This window comes from Cottoperca gobio, chromosome 16 (assembly GCF_900634415.1).
Source record: "Cottoperca gobio chromosome 16, fCotGob3.1, whole genome shotgun sequence".
NCBI classification, from domain to species: Eukaryota; Metazoa; Chordata; class Actinopteri; order Perciformes; family Bovichtidae; genus Cottoperca; species Cottoperca gobio.
The window spans coordinates 15,288,657-15,312,019 of NC_041370.1; the positions used below are offsets into that span (position 1 = coordinate 15,288,657).

At 40.0% G+C, this 23,363-nt stretch overlaps 1 protein-coding gene across 2 annotated transcripts in view; it reads left to right on the forward strand.

Annotated features, from left to right (window-relative positions):
* Positions 1 to 23,363, forward strand: part of cdkal1 (CDK5 regulatory subunit associated protein 1-like 1) — a 227,723-nt gene that overhangs the window by 25,257 nt on the left and 179,103 nt on the right. For both annotated transcript variants that reach the window (XM_029450878.1, XM_029450879.1), the window contains one exon: positions 12,043 to 12,127. In XM_029450878.1, the coding sequence (XP_029306738.1) occupies positions 12,043 to 12,127 (85 nt within the window). The remainder of the gene's footprint in view (positions 1 to 12,042; positions 12,128 to 23,363) is intronic.

The window sequence follows — 23,363 nt, forward strand, 5'->3', positions numbered from 1 at the left end:
TTAGTTGAAGTAGTTTGGGGAAATGACCGAATGGATTCATAGGGTATGGAGCCGAACAGTATGGGAAATTGAATCCAAATTTGATTGAGAACCAGTGTACTGCAGAGACAACAAGTACAACCATGTCCATTCATTCTTGTTGCCTTGTTCTTCTGTACAGTTGAATATGCCTGTATAGCTTATCTGCTAGTCTCCACTAGGGACAGATATAACTTACACAGTCTATGTATAGCAGTACAAGTGGGGTTATATATGATATACCTATCGTCGGGAGAGAGAGTGAGTTAAAGGAGCCTGTATGAAAGGTTTATGGTGCTTGGAAAGCGCCGTTTTCAGAGTTTTCTTTCCTACATAAATATACAAGATCTGACTGCAGTGAACTTCCATGAACTGCCTGAAATACCCAAGCAGGATGCTGGATCAGTGAGAACTAGAAATGCTAAGTACTCTCCTGGCAGGGAGAAAAAAAATCTGTTTGCCGAGTAATCACCATGGGAGCTCAATAATGCTAGAAAGCAAGATTGCTGTTTAATTTTAGATTGCAATCACATCAACACAAGCATTTAATTTATTTGGATCACAATGCCAATTACTGAGTGGAATGTGTTACTGTAAGACTTTGTAAATGAACCGTTTTTGCAAATACAGCCTTATTGCAGTACAGAAGTCAAGATGAACATATGACATACTGTAATTGCCCATATACTAACATATTTTTTTGATTTTAAAGCAAGTAATTATTGTGGATAGGTTTAAGAGTAAAACGATCCTTTATTATCCATGCTTTCATTTTGATGCCTTTCATTCATTACAGTAGACACATTTTACTGTGTTTGTAAAGGGAATAGTGAAGCAAATTGTAGTCTGCCCTCACAACCTTCTGGTGTTCTGTTTGGAAGCTGTACCACTAGGCCATCATCATCTGTATAAGTTGTTGATCAGCTGAGGACACAGTCATTTTAAGATGGTGTTGGAAAAATGAGAAGCAGAAAGGTCTGAAGTTAATATTGGCATTAGATGGTGCAGTAGAAATTGAAGAAAGGAGGAAGATATTTGATATGTGGAAGAAATTGGGAAAGACGAGAGATGTGGTGACAACTATGGGTTTGCAAATGACACAAGAAAGCGGAGAGAAACGTAGTTAAAGTGAATGGATGTTATATATGGTGGTAAAATGAGACGGGAGAGGAGGTGAAATATAAAGTTTGGGTAATGTGGGGAAAAAGAAAATAGAATTGATTAAAGAAAAAAGGAGTAAAAGAACGATGGTAGTTATACGATGTTGTGATAAAATAGCAGGTAGGAGCATGCTGATAGGAGCTTAACAACGCTGTAAGAATTACACCCATCTCTTCTAACCTCCCACTGTGTATGTGGCTTACATTTTCACACTCTGGCGTCTCCAGTAAAATACTGTTATTTGAAACGACTCCGACAACCATCGTTATTCCCCTCAGGTTATATCTTTGGAAACTTATTTTCTCAAATTTGGAGCGGAAAATGCCATTCTGTCCTTGGTTGACTCTATGAATCCAACTCTGTGCATTTAGATAGTTTAGTCTTAAATATTACTCTGCATTTTGAGAACCTTCCCACTGAAAGCCAATATTCTAATTCTAGGAAAACTTGCTTTTGTTGGCATAAAAAGATATAGCAGAGCTCATTTTGTGTTATTCATTGCTTGGTTGTATCTTGCTTGAATGCTTTACAGAATTGAGCATATATTATTATAGCACTGCTTCTTGATTTTAATATTGATCCAGTCATGGCCAAATCTAACTTTGTGTTGCATGCAGCCTATAGTATATGCAATGTATGCTAACCACTGCACTGCTGTGCCCCCTCTATTTACTGTACCAACCAGTGTTGTTTTTTTGTTTAAACACACGCATGCCAGTGGAGTCAAAGAAAAATACACCATGGCCCTATTTTCCAGCATTGATGCCCTTTAACAGCCATTTGATTTACTCTCACTGGCTTGGCACATGCAAGCAACTGCACCTTAACTTCCTCTTATTAAGCAATAGCACTTGTTCTTCTGTGGTCTTGTGTCACAATTGAGGAGGACAATATCAATTGTTCAAGTACAAAAGCAATCCCATGTATACTACATTTACCTTGGCCGTACACACTTGATATAAACTTCTTGGTAAGCGTTGAGTCAAGAGTGCAGGCCTTCCTACATTGTTGATTTTAAGACCCACATTCCTGGCATTATAAAGATGTTATGAAAAAAAAATCAAAAAACATTCTGTTATGCTGTTAAAGTGATTAATCAAGTAAAATAAAGCACAAAGACTCCTGCATCCAGCGTACTACTCCATATTCACATAGCATACTTTACATTGTGATTAGTAACAGCGTGCAAAGATGCATTTTTACTTGGGGTTGGGTTATATCTATTTATCTATTATCTATTTAAATCCAGAGTTTCTTTAATGACTCCAATTAAAGCGCATGTGGCATGGAATTTTGACCATCACTGGATACAAGGCTGCTCCACCACCCTGTGAGGACAACACAATCTTTCTCAACAACCTCAACAAACACTTGGTCGCTTTGAGGCACTAAATAACACAACTGCAATGAATCAGCTGATGTCCGGAGGACGCTGAGGAAAGTTAACCCCCGGAGGTCGGCGGGCCACGACAGTATATCAGAACGGCTGCTGAGGGACTGTGCCGACCAGCTGGCCCATGTCCTCACGGACATCTTCAACACCTCGCTGGACCAGGCCATTGTTCCAGTGCCTAAAAAATCCCCAATCACTTGTCTGAATGATTACCAGCCGGTAGCACTCACCTCCATCATCATGAAGTGCTTCGAGAGGCTGGTAAAGGACCATATCATCTCCATACTTCCCCCCAATCTCGACCTGTTCCAGTTTCCTTCCCGCCCAAACCGCTCCACAGAGGACGCCATCTCCTCTGCACTCCACCTGAGCCTGGCCCACCTGGAGGAGAAGAACACGCATGTGCGAATGCTGTTCCTGGATTTCAGCTCAGCATTCAACACAATCATCCCCCAGCATCTGGTAAGAAAACTGGGACCCCTCGGCCTCAACACCCCCCTGTGTAACTGGCTGCTGGATTTTCTCACCGACAGACCCCAGCATGTGTGGGTTGGAAACGGCACCTCCAGCACCATTTCTCTGAGCACCGGCTCCACACAGGGCTGCGTTCTGAGTCTACTGCTGTTCATCCTGATGACCCACGACTGTTGTTCCAGGTTCAGTACGAACCACATCATGAAGTACGCGGACGACACAACTGTGGTGGGACTCATCAGGGACAACAACGAACTGGCCTACAGGGAGGAGGTGAAACATCTGACAGACTGCTGTCACACCAACAACCTGATCCTGAATGTTGACAAAACAAAAGAGATCATTGTTGACCCCCACTCCTCCTCAACGGCTCAGCAGTGAAGACTACAGACAGCACAAAGTTCTTGGGAGTGCAACTCACAAACAGTCTGACCTGGTCCCTTCTCACCTCCTCACTGGTGAAAAAGGCACAGCTCCCCCCTCCCATCCTCACCACGTTCTACAGAGGCACCATAGAGAGCATACTGACCAGTTGCATCTCTACCTGGTCTGGAAACTGCAACACCTCAGACTGGAAGTCTCTGCAGAGAGTGGTGAGGACAGCGGAGAGGATCATCGGGACGTCTCTTCCTTCCATCAGAGACACTCCTAATAAACGCTGCCTCACCAGAGCCCAGAACATTCTAAAAGACCCCACTCACCCCCACGGCCTGTTCTCCCTGCTGCCCTCTGGCAAGAGGTTCTGCAGCATAAAGAACAGAACAACCAGACTCTGCAACAGCTTCTTTCCCCAAACCGTCAAACTGTTGAACCAAAAATAACTTTTCTCCTGAGCAATGTGAACTCCACTCTAAGAACTCTTAAATGTATATATTTTATAGTGTATATATGTTATTTATATATAGTACATTTATATTTTAAGTACACATTTTATATTTCTGCATCTGCACCACAACACTTTTAAATATTTATGACCACTTATTAATTCCACAAGGTTAATTCCAGCTAGTAAGTAAATATAATAGTTTTAACAAACTTTTAAGAAAAGAGATTAATAAAATAACTAACAAACCCTTAAACACTTAAGTGTGAAAAGCTGTTTGTCTATTTACAGGAAACGACAATCAAGTCAAACGAGTTGAATTTATTGTAGACAGTTTTCACTTCCGAATTTCCACATCTGCATACAGTGGATAGGGAGTTCAGGGAAATGACCTTATTCCCATTCTGTGTGTTATTGTTTGCGTGCTTCTCTGCTTTCTGACCCTGCAGCTGAGCCTCCTCCGATTCTCTGTGGGGTGCTGCACACACCTGTGGGTAGATAGACATAATATGCAAATGCAGCAGAATACATAATTATTTGCGTTTGTGTAGCAAAATATTTATATAATTTCAAAGGTGAACACACACAGACCTGGCAAGTGCACTAAAATATGTTAGCAATAAAATGTATGTTTTTTTATGATGTAACAACTGTTTTGTTTCGGATCAGAGCAGGATACTTACTGATGACACTCCCCCACTCCTCTCTTTCCAGCTGCTTTCCCCCCCTGTCCTCCCTCTTATCCCCTTCTATTCACTCTGGGTTTCCACTTTCATCTCCACCACTTTCTCCTCCTTTTTTTTCACATTTCATTTTGTCTCCTTCTCATTTTTGCTCACATTGTTGGTCATCCTTAAATCCCATTTCTGTATTGACTCACCTGCCTCCACTTCACTAATTTTTCTCTTTTTATTCCTCTCTCAGGATAACCCTCTTCAATGACTGTCTGTCCTACCTATTGCTTTAATCCTTTTTGCTGTCTGCCTTTTTATATACAGAAGCAGCCATCTGATCCTCGCTCTCACTCTTTCTTTCTTTTGTCCATCTTTCCATACGTACTTATTTAATGCATGCACCTGCTCCCATAACCCCTTTCCCAACATCTCCATAGGGAGTAGTCTGATTGAAATGTGTTATGTATGACCTTGTGTTTGTTACACAAACAGACACACACACTGACCCCAGGTGTTGCCTTTCCAATATCCCAGTCTCTCTTGTATGATTTGTTTGCAAGGTGAATTTAGGGAGACACACACTCACTCACACACACTCTCTCTCTCTCTCTCTCTCTCTCTCTCTCTCTCTCTCTCTCTCTCTCTCTCTCTCTCTCTCTCTCTCTCTCTCTCTCTCTCTCTCTCTCTCTCTCTCTCTCTCTCTCTCTCTCTCTCTCTCTCTCTCTCTCTCACACAGAAGTAAACCTCATAGATTAGATTTAGTTATTTGGGTCAGTTGGTGGGAATTCTTTTAAAGATTGCGCTATGGTACACTTCAATACTTGTACTCTCTCTCTCACACACACATAGTGGGGTCAACTGTGGGTGGAATTCCTTATTGGAGAAACTCTCGAACACACATACCCAAAAAACAATTTGTTTTGGGGGTCAGCTGTAGTGCAGTGGTCAAATGGAATATATTTCTTGTATTGGATAAAACAGGCTTGTCATTTGTGGGCCGCAGATTGAGTGAAATAGTGTCATTATTACACTGATATGTGTGAGTGTGTATCGGATATATTTGTAGGTTAAGGTACACCCAATGCTCCTCCGCTGCTGCTGCTGCTGCTGCTGCTGCTGCTACTACTACTACTACTACTACTACTACTACTACTACTACTACTACTACTACTACTACTACTACGCAGTAATTATGTCATTATAAACAGTTATTGTTATTAATTGTTGTTATAGGGGAGTTGGTAAATATACTTGCATACTATGTTTTGAATGACCTGTATTAAGGGAATTAAACCCAGATAGTTAAAAGAAAAAAATTAAACTTAACTTTGTTTCATTCTTAATTTTATTTTCTTACAGATTATTTATTTAGCTTATTATGGGTACTTCATGTCCAGGGTTTCCGCTAAAGAAAGCGCAAACACTCAGAGTAGCGGCTTGTGAATGAGAATAGCTGGTCTACATTAAAAGGCCAGCCCATCATGAGCCTTGGCCGAAGTTTTCGCTAGCTTGGCTTGGCTTGGCTATTGCAGAGTTGTAACACACACTGCTACTGCTATAACTACACTGCTCACTTCATACTCATCGTAACACAGGCTCTCTTAAAAAAAAGAAGAAAGAAAGATCCATGATGGCCCGGCGGGGAGTCGAGTTAGGCCTGAAGTTGACCCTGCAACCCTTATTTATTTGTATCTTTGTTCTTTGCATCCTCTTAACACTAGGCTATGAATTCCAGACAGTTTGCAGGTGTAATACAGGGCATATGTATGCACTCACTCACTCACTCACTCACTCACTCACTCACTCACTCACTCACTCACTCACTCACTCACTCACACACACACACACAAACGTTTACTCTCTCTCACACACACACACACACAAACGTTTACTCTCTCTCACACACACACACGTTTACTCTCACTCACTCACACACACACACACACACACACACACACACACACACACACACACACAAACGTTTACTCTCTCTCACGCACACAAACGTTTACTCTCTCTCACACACACACGTTTACTCTCACTCACTCACACACACACACACACACACACACACACACACACACACACACACACACACACACACACAAACGTTTACTCTCTCTCACGCACACAAACGTTTACTCTCTCTCACACACACGTTTACTCTCTCTCACACACACACACGTTTACTCTCTCTCACGCACACAAACGTTTATTCTCTCACGCACACAAACTTTACTCTCTCTCACGCACACAAACGTTTACTCTCTCTCACACACACAAACGTTTACTCTCTCTCACACACACACAAACGTTTACTCTCTCTCACACACACACACACGTTTACTCTCTCTCACGCACACAAACGTTTACTCTCTCTCACGCACACAAACGTTTACTCTCTCTCACGCACACAAACGTTTACTCTCTCTCACGCACACAAACGTTTACTCTCTCTCACACACACAAACGTTTACTCTCTCTCACACACACACAAACGTTTACTCTCTCTCACACTCAGATGCACACTCACCCACATACCAGGATGCTTGTCTTACCCTCTGGGCCTGTTCTTCATCAGATAAAAGATTAGTCAACAGTTTTTGTGCACATTCTGTACTAACAACTTCTCACATAATTGCCTAATGGCCATGATTTGCAAAAATAACCAAATCCCTCCCTCGTCATTGGCTGCATCTCCATACCTTTGGAAATCTTATGCAAATTTCACTTTCCAGAGATTTCCCAATAGCTGCATTTCTTCACGTGGTAGGAATTTATGTTCACCTAAATGCTGAGTCATTAAAGGTTACCCCAGGCTACTTTCCCACACTGATGAAAAGATTAACAGAAAAACACACATTGGAACCCATAAATTAATAACTTGAGTTCCCTAAAAGTATATCGACTCAAGGCTCTCAAAATACAGTCTTACCGTGTGTGTGGCTTAATGTTTTCCTTTTAACGGCTACATTGTCCGCTGTCTTATGCACCAGTGTATTCATGACTAAATTCCACAGTGTGTGTGTGTTGTGTGTGTGTGTGTGTGTGTGTACACATCTAAAAATATATTTATATATCAATTTTTTTTCTTGGCTTCTAATTCACCTCAGTGGGACATTTCTGTTAATGCATTATTAGACATTGCTTGCACTGTCTGAAAAGTAGGCACCACGCAAAAGTTATCTGACTTGACTAAATATCTTAATTATCCAGTGATGTCAGCGCGGAGTGAGCATCTCATTACAATGGATTCACTTTGAGCTGCACGATCCTGGTTCTACGATCAGGACCATGTAAAGCTTCTTGCAATTTTCCTCGTTCTAGAAAACTCACAGACTCGCAATCCCCACAGTGGCTTTTTTTGCAGCAATGTCTACATTGATGGAGGCAAGGTGATGCAGTTTGATAATATTTCACACCACATAAGTGAACACAAGACTCAAAGGAAGGATGGTTTTGCTGGAGATAGGTTGGGCCAAACAAAATGTCTGTGGCATTCATTTAAGCTTGATTTTTGGTACTGTTGTGATTAAATGGCTAGACATAGACAAATCCTTTCTTATTTCTTCTTATTTATTTATATAAATTAACTGTCTGTAGTTAAATCAGGAATTATGAAAAGGGAAAGGTAGCTGATTAGAAATTGTATTTAATATTCCTTGTCACAATGAATATTCTTTTAAGTGGTAATTTCTGCCCTTTAAGGCAGAGGTTCTCAACCCCCCAGAATACTCACGCATTGATCGCTTGATTGATGCTTAATGCTTTTTGTTGTCTCAACATTTTGTCACATGACTACTGTAAGTCCCACAGCTAAGCACAAATTATATTGGCGGTATTGGCGACTCAGTGTCTCATTTCCTCTTCTATCCCATAAAATATGTAAAAATAATTAAATGTTATCATTAGTATTTTTTCTCCACAACTATCTGGCGCCCCCCAGAAACAGCGTGTTTATTTCTGCATTTACTCATCTCTTCATCCAGTTGGTGTCCCTGCAACAGTAAATGTGGGAAAATGTCACCGGCTAGCACACATCCATTTACCCTCAGACTTTTAATATTTCCTCTTCAGCCACTATTTCCTGTCAGAGATGTGTTTTTTATTTTAGGCTTGCTAAAACAAAAACACTCAACTCCCTTGTGTGCTCAGATTACCCTCTTTGCGTTTACTCCAACAATTGTGGACATTTTAAACAAACACAATCGTACCACAGCTGTAGCCCCCAGGGTCCTAATACTACTTTGAAAACACCACTTATCCAGGGCCGTCTAAAATATTAGATTTGGAGTTAGAAATGAGTAAAGCTGTATTCTCCATACCTAAAACAAGGTGAAACTTTTGAGGTGTTGACAGAGGACTTCTGTCATATGTAGCTTGTGCTTCGGCAATTTACTGGCAGCACGCCCCCGTGTGGTTGCCACCAGTGTGAACTGTGAAAGATCTTCTCAATTTCTGTTGCTCGGTTGTTTACGTCAACCTTTTGCCACAGGCTGAGGATGGACTGTTGTACTTGCTGCAGTGTGTATCTGATATGCTGATCCTATGCTGGATCAAGAACAGCTGTTTTGCATTTTCACTTGAACTGAAAGGAACATTGAGGTTTAAAGCTACAAATACCAGAAAATTAGTCATTAGTATGGGCATTTGGACAGAGTCCTTGGCTGCCTTGCTTCAGTGAAGAAAAACAAGGATTTGAAGATCATGTGAACCAGAGCTAGTTGTATAACACGTGTCATGGGCGAGCACAGCAAAAGTAAACTATCCCCAAGAATTATGGGATTGCTATTTAATTTAGTGCTGGAATTATTAATCAAATGAATGAAATATCAATTATAGTTTGACATTTACTGACTTTAGTTAAATATCAAACTAAAAATACCAAACATTTGTACCTTCGAAAAATGAAAAGATTAGCTTTGTTTAATGTGATTATGAAACTACTAAGATTTTACTCGCTATATCATCAATCTGTTAATGAAGAAGTAAATCAGTGGATTCATATAAATAATAGTCAGTTGCTACACTAATGTCTATGCGGCGGTTTATTTGGATTCAGAAACCCTTGAGCAAAAAAGAAGCTGAGAAAAACAAACACACTGAGGCATGTTACCATTGTTTTACTGTACAGTGTGTAACTGCACTGGTAAGTTGTGCTGACTCTGTAGATACGATTGTTTTGCTGATGTGTGTGTGTGGATGGATGAAGGGTAGAAGACCGAAATAACAAGGGACAGAGAGAGAGTGTGTGTGTGTGTGTGTGTATGTGTGTTAAATTGATGGAGAGCATGTTATTGTTGGTCTGGAAAGCCTCCCTCGGGACACATGGGAGACAGCAACCACACAGCTGAGACCACTCCCACTAGTCCTGTGTGTGTTGGTTGCCTAGACAAATAAAGGTAGGCATAATGGGCACCCTCTGCCAGCTGAACTTATTCTCTCTCTTTCTCTAACCCCTACACACACACACTTTATGGTTTTGCATTTGCAGCTTTAGGATTACTCTGTATTTTTTGGCTTTACTATTTATTGTCCTGTCCCTCTAAAAAATGATTTCCCCACAACACTCAAAGGCTCAAACAAAAAGCCAACACACGATTCATGTCCTACCCGTGTGACTCACATTATTCTAGTGCTTTTACAAGACCTGCCGCTGCACTATTGTATTTATGAGCATTTAGTATTGCTTACTGTCTAATACAATGAGCAAACGCACCTCAAAGCAGTACTGTGCTTTCACATTTTAATGGATTTAGTTTCTATATCCAAACCCTATATAGCTGGCTAAAAGTCCTAACATATTTAAACATGCAATAGGAGTTCAATGCCTAAAATATTGTGAATTAAATGTTGTGAAAGGACTTCTTCTCTTTACCGATTTCTTTGTCTTTGTCTTTGTGTGTGTGTGTGTGTGTGTGTGTGTGTGTGTGTGTGTGTGTGTGTGTGTGTGTGTGTGTGTGTGTGTGTGTGTGTGTGTGTGTGTGTGTGTGTGTTAGGGATTGAGAAGGAGAGTTTACCTAAAGCAAGGTGTGGTGTGGTGTGGTTGATAATCTCTCCTTTCTCCGCTTCTTGGGACCTGCTGTGTGTGTTATAGTGCGGATGTGTATCACGTTAACTGCAGGAAATACAGTGTGAGTGGGGTGTGTGTATGCTTGACTGCAGCAGGGAAGTGGATTCTAAGTGAAATATCTGGTTCAATGTGGCGTAAAGGAGCAGGCTTCTAGCTCCCCACCACCGCCCTGCCATACCCCCCGATTATGTGCGTCTTTGTGTGTGACAGCTTTCCTGGCAGTGCCATGCAAAGCCTGCCACCACCGTCTTGAGCTGCAGCCGAGCTTAACATCACAAGGAGCAATGCACTGGTGTGTGCGTGTGTGTGTGTGTTTGTGTGTGTGTGTGTGTGTGCGTGTGCGTGCGTGTGGATTAAACGTGTAAATTACCATCTTAGTTTAAGTTACTTGTAATGTCAAAATTGACCTTTTTTTAAAGAACATAGGTGGTAATTTATGTTTTATTTATTTTCTGCCCAACTTGTAGCCGCTATGTGAGACACTCCAGAAGCTTCTTTGTCAAGTAACAATGAGTCAAGGGCCGAAGATAGGCAATAGGGTAAGCAGTAAGTAACCTTTGAGTTGAAACAGTTTCTGGTCTAAAGATCACAATGAACGTCTTTGCTCAATATTCTAACTCTGCTTGATCATGTAAGTGTGGTGCTAACAGCGAAATGAATAGGAATACTAGTGAAGGGGCAGAAGCATTTCTTAATCATTTTAGCTGCAACTGCCAGTACAAATCTCCATGACTGCGGATGCCATGCACAACAACCAAGTTCAAAGTCAATAAACACAAGTTTTATAATCCAGCGTGTAACCTTATTGTGTGTTACAGAGACAGTTCAGGAGCTGCTATAATACAAAATAACCAACAATAATAAACTTATGAGTCAAGGCAGAGGGAAGCTGAAGCAACATATTCAAAGCCCTAGGAACAAACACAAACAAACAAACAAACAAACAAGTGACAGGTACAAGCAACTATAACACCAAACGCATACGTACAACGAATTAAAGAGCATGCAGAACTCTTTTCAAATCTTCAAATCTGATACCTGTGTACTTATATATTACCTAAACTCATTAGATACCTGTGAACATTTATTTTGATATTATTATATGTGAAGGAGACTGTTGTGGTTTTGAAAGAGATTTCAATTTTGTTTTACAATTTAGAGTCTGGTTAAAATTACTGATCCATGTGAGACCATTTGGGTGTGACTTTTTGAGGACATGATGAACCATTGTGTGCTTCAGACACGAATGACCTATGCCAGAGACCAATTAAGTAGTTCTGTATTTTAATTCCCTATGCTTTGTTGAATACCTCATTATACTATTTGCTTTGTGGTTGTGTTGATTGGTTAGATATTGGTTTTCTTTATAAAGTCATGCTTGTGGTTATGTCATAAAAAATGTGAACTACTTTCTCTCCTTCTATAGATGACCCAACAGACGCAGACCTATGGGTGCTCAACAGCTGTACTGTGAAAAACCCTGCAGAGGATCACTTCAGAAACTCAATCAAGTACTGACCAACACAACATTTCCACACAAACACTTCGTCTCCGATTTCCTTTTTTATCTTGCCAGTAGAAAAGAGTTTTAGGTTATTCATGGAAACAAAACAGCTGACATTTTTAGCATCTGTTGTGGTGGAATAAATCTATCAGGACTCGTTTGATTGGCTGCTGGAAATGGAATGATAGCAGATGCAAAAACAACAACTGTAGGACTGCAAGTTATATCAAGATGCATAACCAAATTCATAAGCAGGTTTTGTATGAGTTGAAATGATTTAATCAGAATTCAAAATTCAAATAGAATAATTACATCTTCCATACCCATCAACAATTAAAGAATATGACACTACTAGAGTAAAGAAATTTAGGTCCTGGAATATTGGGTTATTTCAAAGATCTGGTTGATTTCACCGTCACGCCCAATGTAGCCAAAAGAAAATATTTATGCCTTTTACATTTTTACTGTGTGTGTGTGTGTGTGTGTGTGTGTGTGTGTGTGTGATGTTTTCAGCTTGTTTCCCTGAGTCAGTTTCCACCTACTCACTGGTCTCTCACTGCACTGTTTTAACACACACACACACACACACACACATAGAGGGAGCGAGAGTGAGAGAGAAAAAATACATATTTGCATAAACACAGAGAAATTAAGATGGAAACTGTTTTGCATTTTGATTAATTTCCATCCATCAGGGGCACACACACCTGGCGGGTGTGTGTGCAAGTTAGAGAACGGAGTCACTGGGTGTGACTGGATGTGAAAATCAGGAATTTGCTTTCGAAAAGAGTTTTAAGATTCTCTTCAGCTAATAACTCTGGATATTTATGGATTGGGGGCAGAAATCAGATGCCATCAAATAAGAGTAATATTTTTAAGTGATCAAATTGACTTGTTTGCTGCAGCCACTATTGTCAGATATATTTTACAGACACCACCACTGTATGAGGTGGAAAAGTAGTCACTCATTTTCCTGTTAAATGTTAATTAACATCGATAAGTGTAATGTCAAATCCAGATAATCCACTTTTTCCCCCCCACCATTAGAGCAACTGCATGTTAACACAAATCTGCACTTGCTACTGTTGCTTGAGTCCAACATAAAGAGCTTACATAATGAAACATGATCAAATTCAGGAACTGCAAAACCTGTTTTTAGATTGATATAAAAAGATATACCTATATCCTAATACGATATTAAAAGCAAATTAAATGTAAATCCATACTGAATTAAGAGTAATATTGATAGGCTTTAAATGTCCTTACTAAAAATGACATCGCAAATGACCCCACACACCACACATTCTTTAACTATATGTCATTTGCTGCTTTTCTTTTTCGTACATAATGGTAAATTGATTTTCTATAAGTTTTGAATTGTTGGGCACTCAAAACAATCTAAATATATTACCTTGGGCTCTGGTACATTGTTGATTAATAAATAATGAAAATAATCATTACAGCGCTGCACTATTTATCCACAGCTGTTTCAACCTCTAGCAGAACATAGGAATGAGCATTCAGTTCCCGCCTGAAGAGTTTTGTGTACATTTGGACACCTTAAAATCCCTCCTGCCTCAATAACATCATAGCTGCAACAGCACTGTTGTCTGACATGATTGAAATGACAAATTGTTGGCTTCTTAGTTGATTGGCTCTTATAGATGATTTGCATTCTTAGCTAAATGCGAAAAGCAACAATTTCTCATGTCACACTTTACATTTTGGATGTCTGAATCATCAGAACACAGTAACTTATTATAAGGAAATATTCCAGTATCAAGGGTGAACAATTTCACATGGATAACCTCATCAGCGCAATCTTCCTGTCTTTCTGCCTCAACCGTCTCCTCATGCTCGCTTTCTCTTTCACTTTTTCTCTCATCCAATTTTCAAGCAAAGATTTTATCAATTGAATGGCGCAAAAATATTAACACACGTCAGGACTTCGAAAATGTCCTGTTAGTGCCAGAGTTTTTCTTTATCTGGAAATCAACCAGCTGTAATGCTAATGCAATTAATGCTCTATTCATTGACACACACACACACACACACACACACACACACACACACACACACACACTCACACAAAGTTTTTTCGCCTTTCATCACTTGCTGCTTGCATGATGGAGACACAAAATGAGGGGGTACGCGTTCAAAGCAAATCCACGTTTTTTTTATTCCCTCATTTTTCTCTGGCTTTTCTTCATGTGATCGACAGAGACAAAAAAATGAGAAGGAGGCAGGCGTACAGGCTGCCTCGTGCTCAGTCACACGCTGGCCGTTATGCCTGCACCTCCTGGTACCACACACACACACACACACACACACACACACACACACACACATTTGCACAGACTAGGGGCTCATATCTAGTGGTCTTAAAAATGTCTTTTTATTTCAATGTGTAAAAATCTTAAATGTTAACTTTAGATAAGTCTTAGGCTATTTGAGGGTGAAAGTTAATGTTTAGCAGCAGAAGGTTGACGAGCAAGTTGACAGTTGGCAGATGTTGTATAGCTGTTTACTGAGAAAATGTCCAACTAAGAAGATAACCAATAATTGTATGCAGTGCATTGCCATATGCTGCTCATAGTAAAAACCTTTCACAGGTAAACACAGCTAAATTTCACATTAGTGAAATTCTCACTTCACCCTAGTCTTGTTAATAAATATTATCTTTATTCATTTCTAAATAACTATTATATACCCATATTCCCTGTTAGTAGTAATCACACAGAGTAAGTGAAGTATAAAGACATTTCTTTCTAATGTTGTAATGTTTTTTTGTATTTTTTTCTGTACAATAAATAATTAATATTATTTTGGAAATACATTTAATTTTGAAAAAACAAACCAAGGGAAGTGACGCATCTAACGAAAGAGGCGCTCGTTTTCTATACGATGCGCGCGCCACCAGGACGCTGAGCTGGTCCAGGGTCAGTCTGTAACAAAAGAAGTGGGTGGGCACTTTCTTATCAAGTTGACACTCATTGGCTCATGAAGGTTGTAAAAAACCCATCGAAGCTCCGATTGGCTCAAATGAAGTGTCAATCTAATGCTGAGAGCCCGCGCTAAAACCATGATGTGTCTGAACCGTGATGAGCTGCACGAGATATTAAGTTATGCGTGTTTATGTGCGGGCCCGCACACTGTAAGAGGTTAAGATCCTGGTTTTATATTTATAATATTTTTACAATTTATTTCCCTGTCACTCAATATTGAATATACATGTACGGTGTACTGTATATACGACTATTTAATTTTATGAAAAGAGTTTTTCAGTTTTTTCAATATCTTATTTATTTAAAATGTATATTAACATACTCTCTAATGTAGGCCTCTCAAAAGTGATGTATATCAATATACATGGTATCAGTATAATATTAATGAAAACAATGTTTTATGTTGTGGCCCTTATCTTCCTGGCTTCTATTGTGTTTTTTCCTCCTATCAAAAATGTCTCCACATAAAAGCGTAGAGGTTTGTTTCTCCATTAGATATGACTTTCAGAGGTAATAATGTATTAACCTTGAATGCTGTCTGCTGATTTGTACATGTGTATGTCTCACCTCTCTGATTCCTCTATTTGGAGACATAGATGGAGGCCATCGCACTGCATGTAAACTAACAAGCTGTGCTACACTGTGGGTCTCGCTGTTCCATCATTAAACATACTGTCAGACTTTATCACTGCACCAAGTTAATGTTCAAGGAGACCCGAAGGAAGTAAAGGACAGATTGATCTGAAATGATTTGTTTTAACTCTATACCTGTGCATGTGGGGCATTATAGATACATTTTCTTTTTGAGATCTGTGTTTTGAGGCTGATCAGTAAATGCACGTGTTTGGGAATTCAAGCCGTGTTTTGCTGTTTTCTGAGCTTAGTTTACCGAATTAACCCAGGCCCTGTGTATGTTGAAAACACTTTGTGGCGCATATTGTCATGCTGTCCCATTTTACTAATATGTTGTGTGTACATCAGTTTGTAAAACAAATATTCCCCATGGCAGCGGCATGTGGGACATTATGTACAACCACCACTCGCGCATGGTCACAGAAGTAACAATCAGTGTCCTCATAAATGAGTTAAGGGGTTTAAAATGGAAGCACAGGGGCTTTCAGCAGTCTTCTATCATAGTTTGGAGAGACGCAGTGAAAAGACGCTTTATTACTTCTGGAGAACTGGGGCTTAGTTGGCATCCATGCCAAGTGTGTGGGATAAGGAGTTGTTTTTGTGTATGGGGTTTGTCAGGTGGATGGATGCCCAGGCAGCTTGTGGGAGCGCGCGTGGCTGGTGTGCACAGCTACCCTTTGGGAGAATGCTAGTAGATCTGCATATGGAGTGTATATGTTCTGCGTGTGCATTAAAAAACCACTCGACAAATTGATTGGCCCTCAAGCTGTAAACTAAGGTTACTTTAGTCCGTGTGCGTGATTCTCAAAGACACTTAGGCCAGGTTCAGGATCGGTTTTGTTGATGTAATCTGTGATCATTAAGACGATATGAAAGTCCAGTAAATTAATTGGTTTACTGAAAGCTTTCTTGCTGCTGCGTTGTACTGCTTCTCTAAACCGTTGCCCTGGGCATTATGAAATCAAGCTGCCTTCTATATCACTGTGTTTATCATGCAGTAGTGAGTCGACATGTGTGGGAGATGGGATTCCTTCCAGATTCTTTTTTAGAGAGATGGCGTACTCTGCCCTGCTGTTCACTTCTTCAGCAGAAACACACCAAGTAGCATAAACTGCTAATAGAGCAGCTTCTGAATGCCAAAAAGTCAATTAGTATGGATATTTGGGTGTGCATGTGCGTGCGTTTGAAATGCCAAAATCTATAGCGTAATTCAATGTCAGAGATACATTAAAGAAACAGTTGCTCAACAGCATGTAATTAAATTGCTGTGTGTGTGTGTGTGTGTGCATGTGTGTGTGTGTTTTGGTTGTCTCTAGTAATTTGTATGATCAAGGGAATGTCTGCTTAACAAATTAGAACCCAACTCGGAGTTGTGTACTTCGGATTTCAAAATACGCCATTTCCCACATTATATTTACATTCATTTCAATATCATTTTTGATATTCATGAACCCAACCCCAAGAAAGAAAAATCATTAATGTTAATAGAAAAGATGCACACAACACACGGACTGAACTCTTGGAAGAAGTCCAAAGTGTATGTGCTGTTCTTATACTGTGTATTTATAACAGATGTGTAGGCTGGGTGATGAATATATATTATGGCCCTCGGCAACAGGACAGTATTGTTGGCTCAGTGTTGTCTTAGCAGAAGTTGCTTTACAAATTTAGGGCCATTGATTTTAGTCTGCCTAAAGTGTTTTGTTAAACTGAGCTGCTTTAACTGCTTTACACAGAGGGTATAGGCCCATATAGTGTCACACGAAAAAGCTAAAGTAGAAAAATAAGATATTGGATCTTAGTTATGATTGTTGTTAGTATTTTGATAATATCCCAAAAGCAGTTTCTTTCTGCTGCAGTACTTTGTTGCTATTATTTATTAATTATTTAAAAAGGACAGGTGAGTAAATATTATTCAAATTCCAAGAATCCAAGACGAAACTAAACTCTAGACGGGACAGCTCAAAAACAAAATCTTTAAATTGAAATCCCTTTAAAACAAACCTTGGTTACATTTTAATTGTAGAGAAATAAATGCTAAAATGAGGTTCTCTAATTATCAGTTTCTAATTGAATACCATATATTTATAATGGAGTTACAGGTGGTGAATATGCATTATAGCCCATGGCTGCATCTGTTGATTAGTAAGATGTCCACTCAAGTTGGGGGAAGTGATTTTATGTCATAGATTTCTGACCACATATTTACCGGAGCCAAAGGTCATGCATGGCAAATAAAATCAATAAAGTGAAAATCTACCCTGAAATAAAATGTACATATTTTGTTCCACAGCCCTAATGTTTCAACCGGTGTCTGAGAGCATTAACAACTCTTTCCAAAACCCAGAATTCAGAAGGCCAAATGCTGCAATCTGTCAGATGATTATTAATCATTAATAATAGATCAGAGACTGATCTCAGAAAACCATGAACACTGCTCACCCACACAAGCACATACATATATATTATTCTAGTTTGTCCTTCCAAGCGTCGGTCAAAAGTCGTCCATTGCTTTATGGCCAACTGACGCGTTTTCTTTTTACAACGTTTATAATGCATGGAGCTGTTTATTGTGGCTTACAGCATGCTGCTTTAAATGAACCGACACACCGAAAGTGACATTTAGGCCAGAAATGTTTATTTTTCATCAGAACATGACAGCGAGGTATAAACAATCTGAAATCTGCAGTGACCTTTTTAGAGTTGTTTACTAAGGGCAGTTGTTTTACGTCTGTGCTCACCCAGTCCAGCAGACACACAGGCATGGATTTGTAGCCGGCTGGACACACACGCATACAATACACATGAAACACTCGCATAGCTTGCTGCCTGGGGCTGGTTTTGGTACAACCCAGGGATTGGCATTTAATCTGTCAGGTCTACAGGGCATTAGCCTACATTTTGGGGTACACACAGACACACACATAATCAGAGAGAGGGAGAGACAGACTGACAGAAACAGAGGGAAATAGACGCATAGACTGAGAGGGGAGGTAGAGAGAACGCAGCAGAGTTGATTGTGTTGGCCTCAGTGAGCCCAGGGCTGTGTGAGAACCACACCAAGGCCGAGTATGGCCCGTACACGACCTTGCTTTTAACATAGTTAAACTGTACTCTACTTTTCTGTGCTCTACTTCTAAATATGTTTTGTCTAGTAGGGCGTGAGGCAATGGTCTGGTATGTCTTTCTGTACTGTTCTGTGTTCATTTTGTTAAATTTGCCAGCACTTTTACAACATAATGGTTTTCAAAGTGACAAACTGCAGTCCTCTATGTGTCACAGTTGAACAGACTTAGTGACTTCTGTGAGATAAAACATCACGCACATAAAACAGACTTTATGCAGCACGTTATAAGCAGTTTCTTTCTGTTTTCTACCGTATTGTGTTCTGTTCTTGTGATGGTAAGGTGAAATCCCTTAAGGTGGCATGTGATTCAGTATGAAGTGAGTAGTCAAAACAGGCGCTCTTTTCCATTGTCACCAATACAACCTCGTCAGATCTGTGATTTATTCTTTGTAAAGGCCCGGTCACACATATACGTATGGCAGAAACGTATGCCGCCGTATATGAACATTTGTCAGAGTCCAAATACGTCCAACTTTTCATCGGATCGGAAAAGTGAACATATACAGATACGCATGTCTAACCTATTGATAGCGTATCACTTACTTATACAAAATGTATCAGACGAATACCCAACGAATGCATAACGTATACAAAAATATGGCGTATACAAAACATTGGCAACACGCTGGTTTACGTAGATATAAGGTAAGGTACAAGTAGTATTCGTTAAGAGCAGGCGGTGTTACGCTGAGGTGCGTTGTTGAACTCTGATATTTTGAGCATGTTCAAAATGACCAGACGTACCCGACGTGTGCTTCATAAGATATGCAGACGTTACGTTATGTTAGACATACGTGAATACGGAATACGTAGATGAATATTTACCTACGTAAATGTAGTACGTGAATATTTACGTACGTGAATATTTACCTACGTGAATACTTACCTATGTGAATGCCTACGCGACTACATTAGAGGAACGTTAGATATAGGCTACGTCGGCTGACGGTGAATCCTACAGCCAATGTATTGATAACGAGTGGATAACCTATTCCTACCCTATGTTAAGATGATGCCTGACGACGGAGTAACTTATTAAACGTGTTTCTACAGTACAGCTAGCTTTCAGCATTTTAGCCGTTCTCCAGCATCAGCATGACGTGAACCAGATGGCACTTTTCCAGCTCCGTTGGCCAGACGCTCCGATACGTTTTAAATAAGTAAATGATACGCTATCAATGTTTGACATATGTATAATAATTAGTTATGTATACGTTATGTATACGTCAGCTACAACACCGCTGTGGAAAAGTTGGACGTATTTGGACTCTGACACATTTTGAGCTACTTTTCATATACACCGGCATATGTCAGCCATACGGAACTGTGTGACAGGGCCGTATGTCTGGCGTGTTCGGCGTAACGTCTGCGTACTTCAAACGATCACAACTTACCCTTAATTTATATCAACCTATTGCCGATATGTCGTATGCGCCGGCATACGTTTCTGTCATACGGATATGTGTGACAGTGCCTTAAAGACCATGATACCTTGTACCGAAGCTATTATAGAAGTATGCTGCTGTGTACTATATGCAACCGTGTCGTTCCCTGTCTCAATCTAAATTTGTCTATCTGATATTCCATAAATTGCTGCCACTGATGTGGTGAACTTTTACTGTTACATATGTTTTCAACATCTTTTAACATCATACATCATTGGAAGGTGCTCGAGATGCAGATAGATGGCAGACAGGAACCTTTAACAGGATAATTCACCTTACTGCAGTGCTGAAACATTCTGTGTCCCTATGTTAGATCCCCCATCAGGGGTAGCTCCGGCTTTGATCTAACTCGCATGAACCTGTTAACAGGACTTTTTGCAGTGGTCCAGACCCAACATACTTATCCTTTTAGATAATCTTTTACCTGCGGTCAGGCTCGACTTTTGTACTTTTGTCTCTGCTTAACCAAAGACATGCAACTGCAACAACAAACAGTTGGACCCAATTTTGTGCGAGGAATGCTGAAAGTGAAGTAACAGTCGTACCTTTTGTAAGCTTCTTTTATCAGAAAAGGTTAGGGCAAAGCAGGCATTAGAAGAGATGAATGTAATGTGATGAAAGGCTAATAGGCTAATAACCCCGTTCCTAAGGGACTCAACTTTTATCAGCTTCTATCAGCTTTAAACGATCAGCTATTATGTCCTCATTTCCACATATCAAATCATAGGTTGTCATGCTATTATGTAGTCATTATTGGGACAGAACGTTAACAGCGGTAGTACAGGGAATCTTTGTTCAAGCCATTGAACCTTTCTCTGGCATTACTGTAAGGGGGGCAACTGTAATTTCACACAATTTTAAAATACTTAACTTAATTTACCCATCAACAATTGAAGAATATGACACTACTATAGTATAGTATATAGTATAGTAATTTAGGTCCTGGAATATTGGGTTATTTCAAATATGTGGTTGATTTCACTGTCACACCCAATGTAGCCAAAAGAAAAATATTTATGCCTTTTACATTCTTACGCTGCTTTTATCAGTCACACAGTGTGTGTGTGTGTGTGTGTGTGTGTGTGTGTGTGTGTGTGTGTGTGTGTGTGGGGAATTCCCCTCACATACAAGTCACATCTGCTCTACAAAGTGGCTTTGAATGCAGGTCCCAGCTCAGTATGGGGCTCTGGTATCCAAGTCTCGAGCACCCGTTGGTATGTTGCTAAACTGCAGGCCTGCTCACAGTATGGCACTAAAGGCCTGAGCCAACAGCCTCTCCAATCAGATCTAGTTAAACATGCCTTTTCTCTGGATTCTGTTTCTGCATATGCTTGTGTGTGTACCACTATTGGTACCTTTTTCCACACTTATACAATCAAACACCTATAGATACATTTGAAAAACTTAATATAATGTGACTAGGAAGGGGAGAGGGCAAACATCCACTTCATCCCCAAATGTTTTTATACTTCCGGCGACTCTTATCCTACGTGATATTTAGATAAATAACATTGAGAGTTTTGATGCTTATGACAGCCATTACACAACATTTGGGCTTCTGGCTTTTTGGTACGAATACATTTGACTTTTTTTTAACTTTTTTTTACTAGAAGTGTGTGGCAGTGTCTGTATCTTCAGTGACCCTGCCCTCTGCCTGTATTTTCTTATTTTGCTGTGTTCGAGACATTTCTGGGCGTCAACCTCCTAAAAAAAACAACACAACGAGCAAGTCGTGGATTGTAAGCATGCATCCAAGATGAAGCTACAAGAAAAGGCGGACACAGCGCAAAACCCCCCCCCCCCCCCCCACAAAAATAGCAAGGCAAATTTCAAAACGAAAGTGAATCTGTTGTCTTTCATTCGCACCTTAACCGCTGCCGGGGGCCGTACGCTTCTGGTGTCAGTGAGCCAGGGAGGAGTTGTCAACTCACAAATCCTACTCATTCTGCCTTTTAAGCTTTCCTCCCAAATAGGGGAACGCTTTATCCTGCAGGAAAACAAACTGCTATTATTTGGTGTCCTTATTTTGTTGTGTTACTCTAGGGATGTGTGTGTATGAGTGGTCCCTTAAATAAATGGCTGGATAATCACAGCCTGTCACATAGTTGCTGTCCTTATAAGACCTACCTTAACAGCAATCACAAACAACTCCGGCCTTTCATGTTTTCAGACGGCTGGGCTCTTAAGGCACCCCACTGGGATCCAGCCTTTTCGCTGATCCCCGATTGTGGATTTAAACCATAAGAGGCCAAGTTAATGTAGGATTGAAGATAAAGGGGGGCCTTTTACCCTGGTGTTTTGCAAGTAACTGGGTTTCCATAGTTGAATCCCAAGTTCAATTCTGCTTTTTGTTAAGGGATTGAGTTTAAATTGGGCAGACTTTATATTTCTTATCCATATGAAAGTACTCTGGCTCACAGGACAATCATGTGGGCCATTTCAACTTCTATAGGAATGTGACTGAGATAAGGGTACAAAGTAGGAAATGCTATACGGGCAAGAAAAGTCGAAACTCAGGTTATCACCTTATGAATTGTACTGAATATCATGTCATTTTAAGAGTGCCACAATCAAGTCAATCAGATTAAAGTGAAAGCCAAATTGAAGGCCCATGTGTTTTGTACCATGTGTCTCATACTGCAGTTTTAGATTGGGTCTTTAAAACATTTGTGGAAGGATGAGTCTGGAAATGAGACCAGCCATCTATAATTGACTTGGAGAGAGAAACAGTGAACGGGTGTGTGTGAGTGTATAGGGGGAACCTATCCCTTGTTTTCTTTGCTGAAAGATGTTTGTAGATGATGAATAATACAGGGGTTAGGCTGATGCAACTCAAAAACTTGAATAACAGAATTTATGTTATAGTCGAAAATTTATTTTGAATATTGTTAAAATAACACCTTTCTGACTTATATTAAAATGTATACATTTGAAAGTGACAGGAAAAAACAGAGAAACAAGATATCATAGCACAGTGTGCACATCAGCCCACTATGATACGAGAGGATTACCAGTGTTTCATGGTGACTGTTT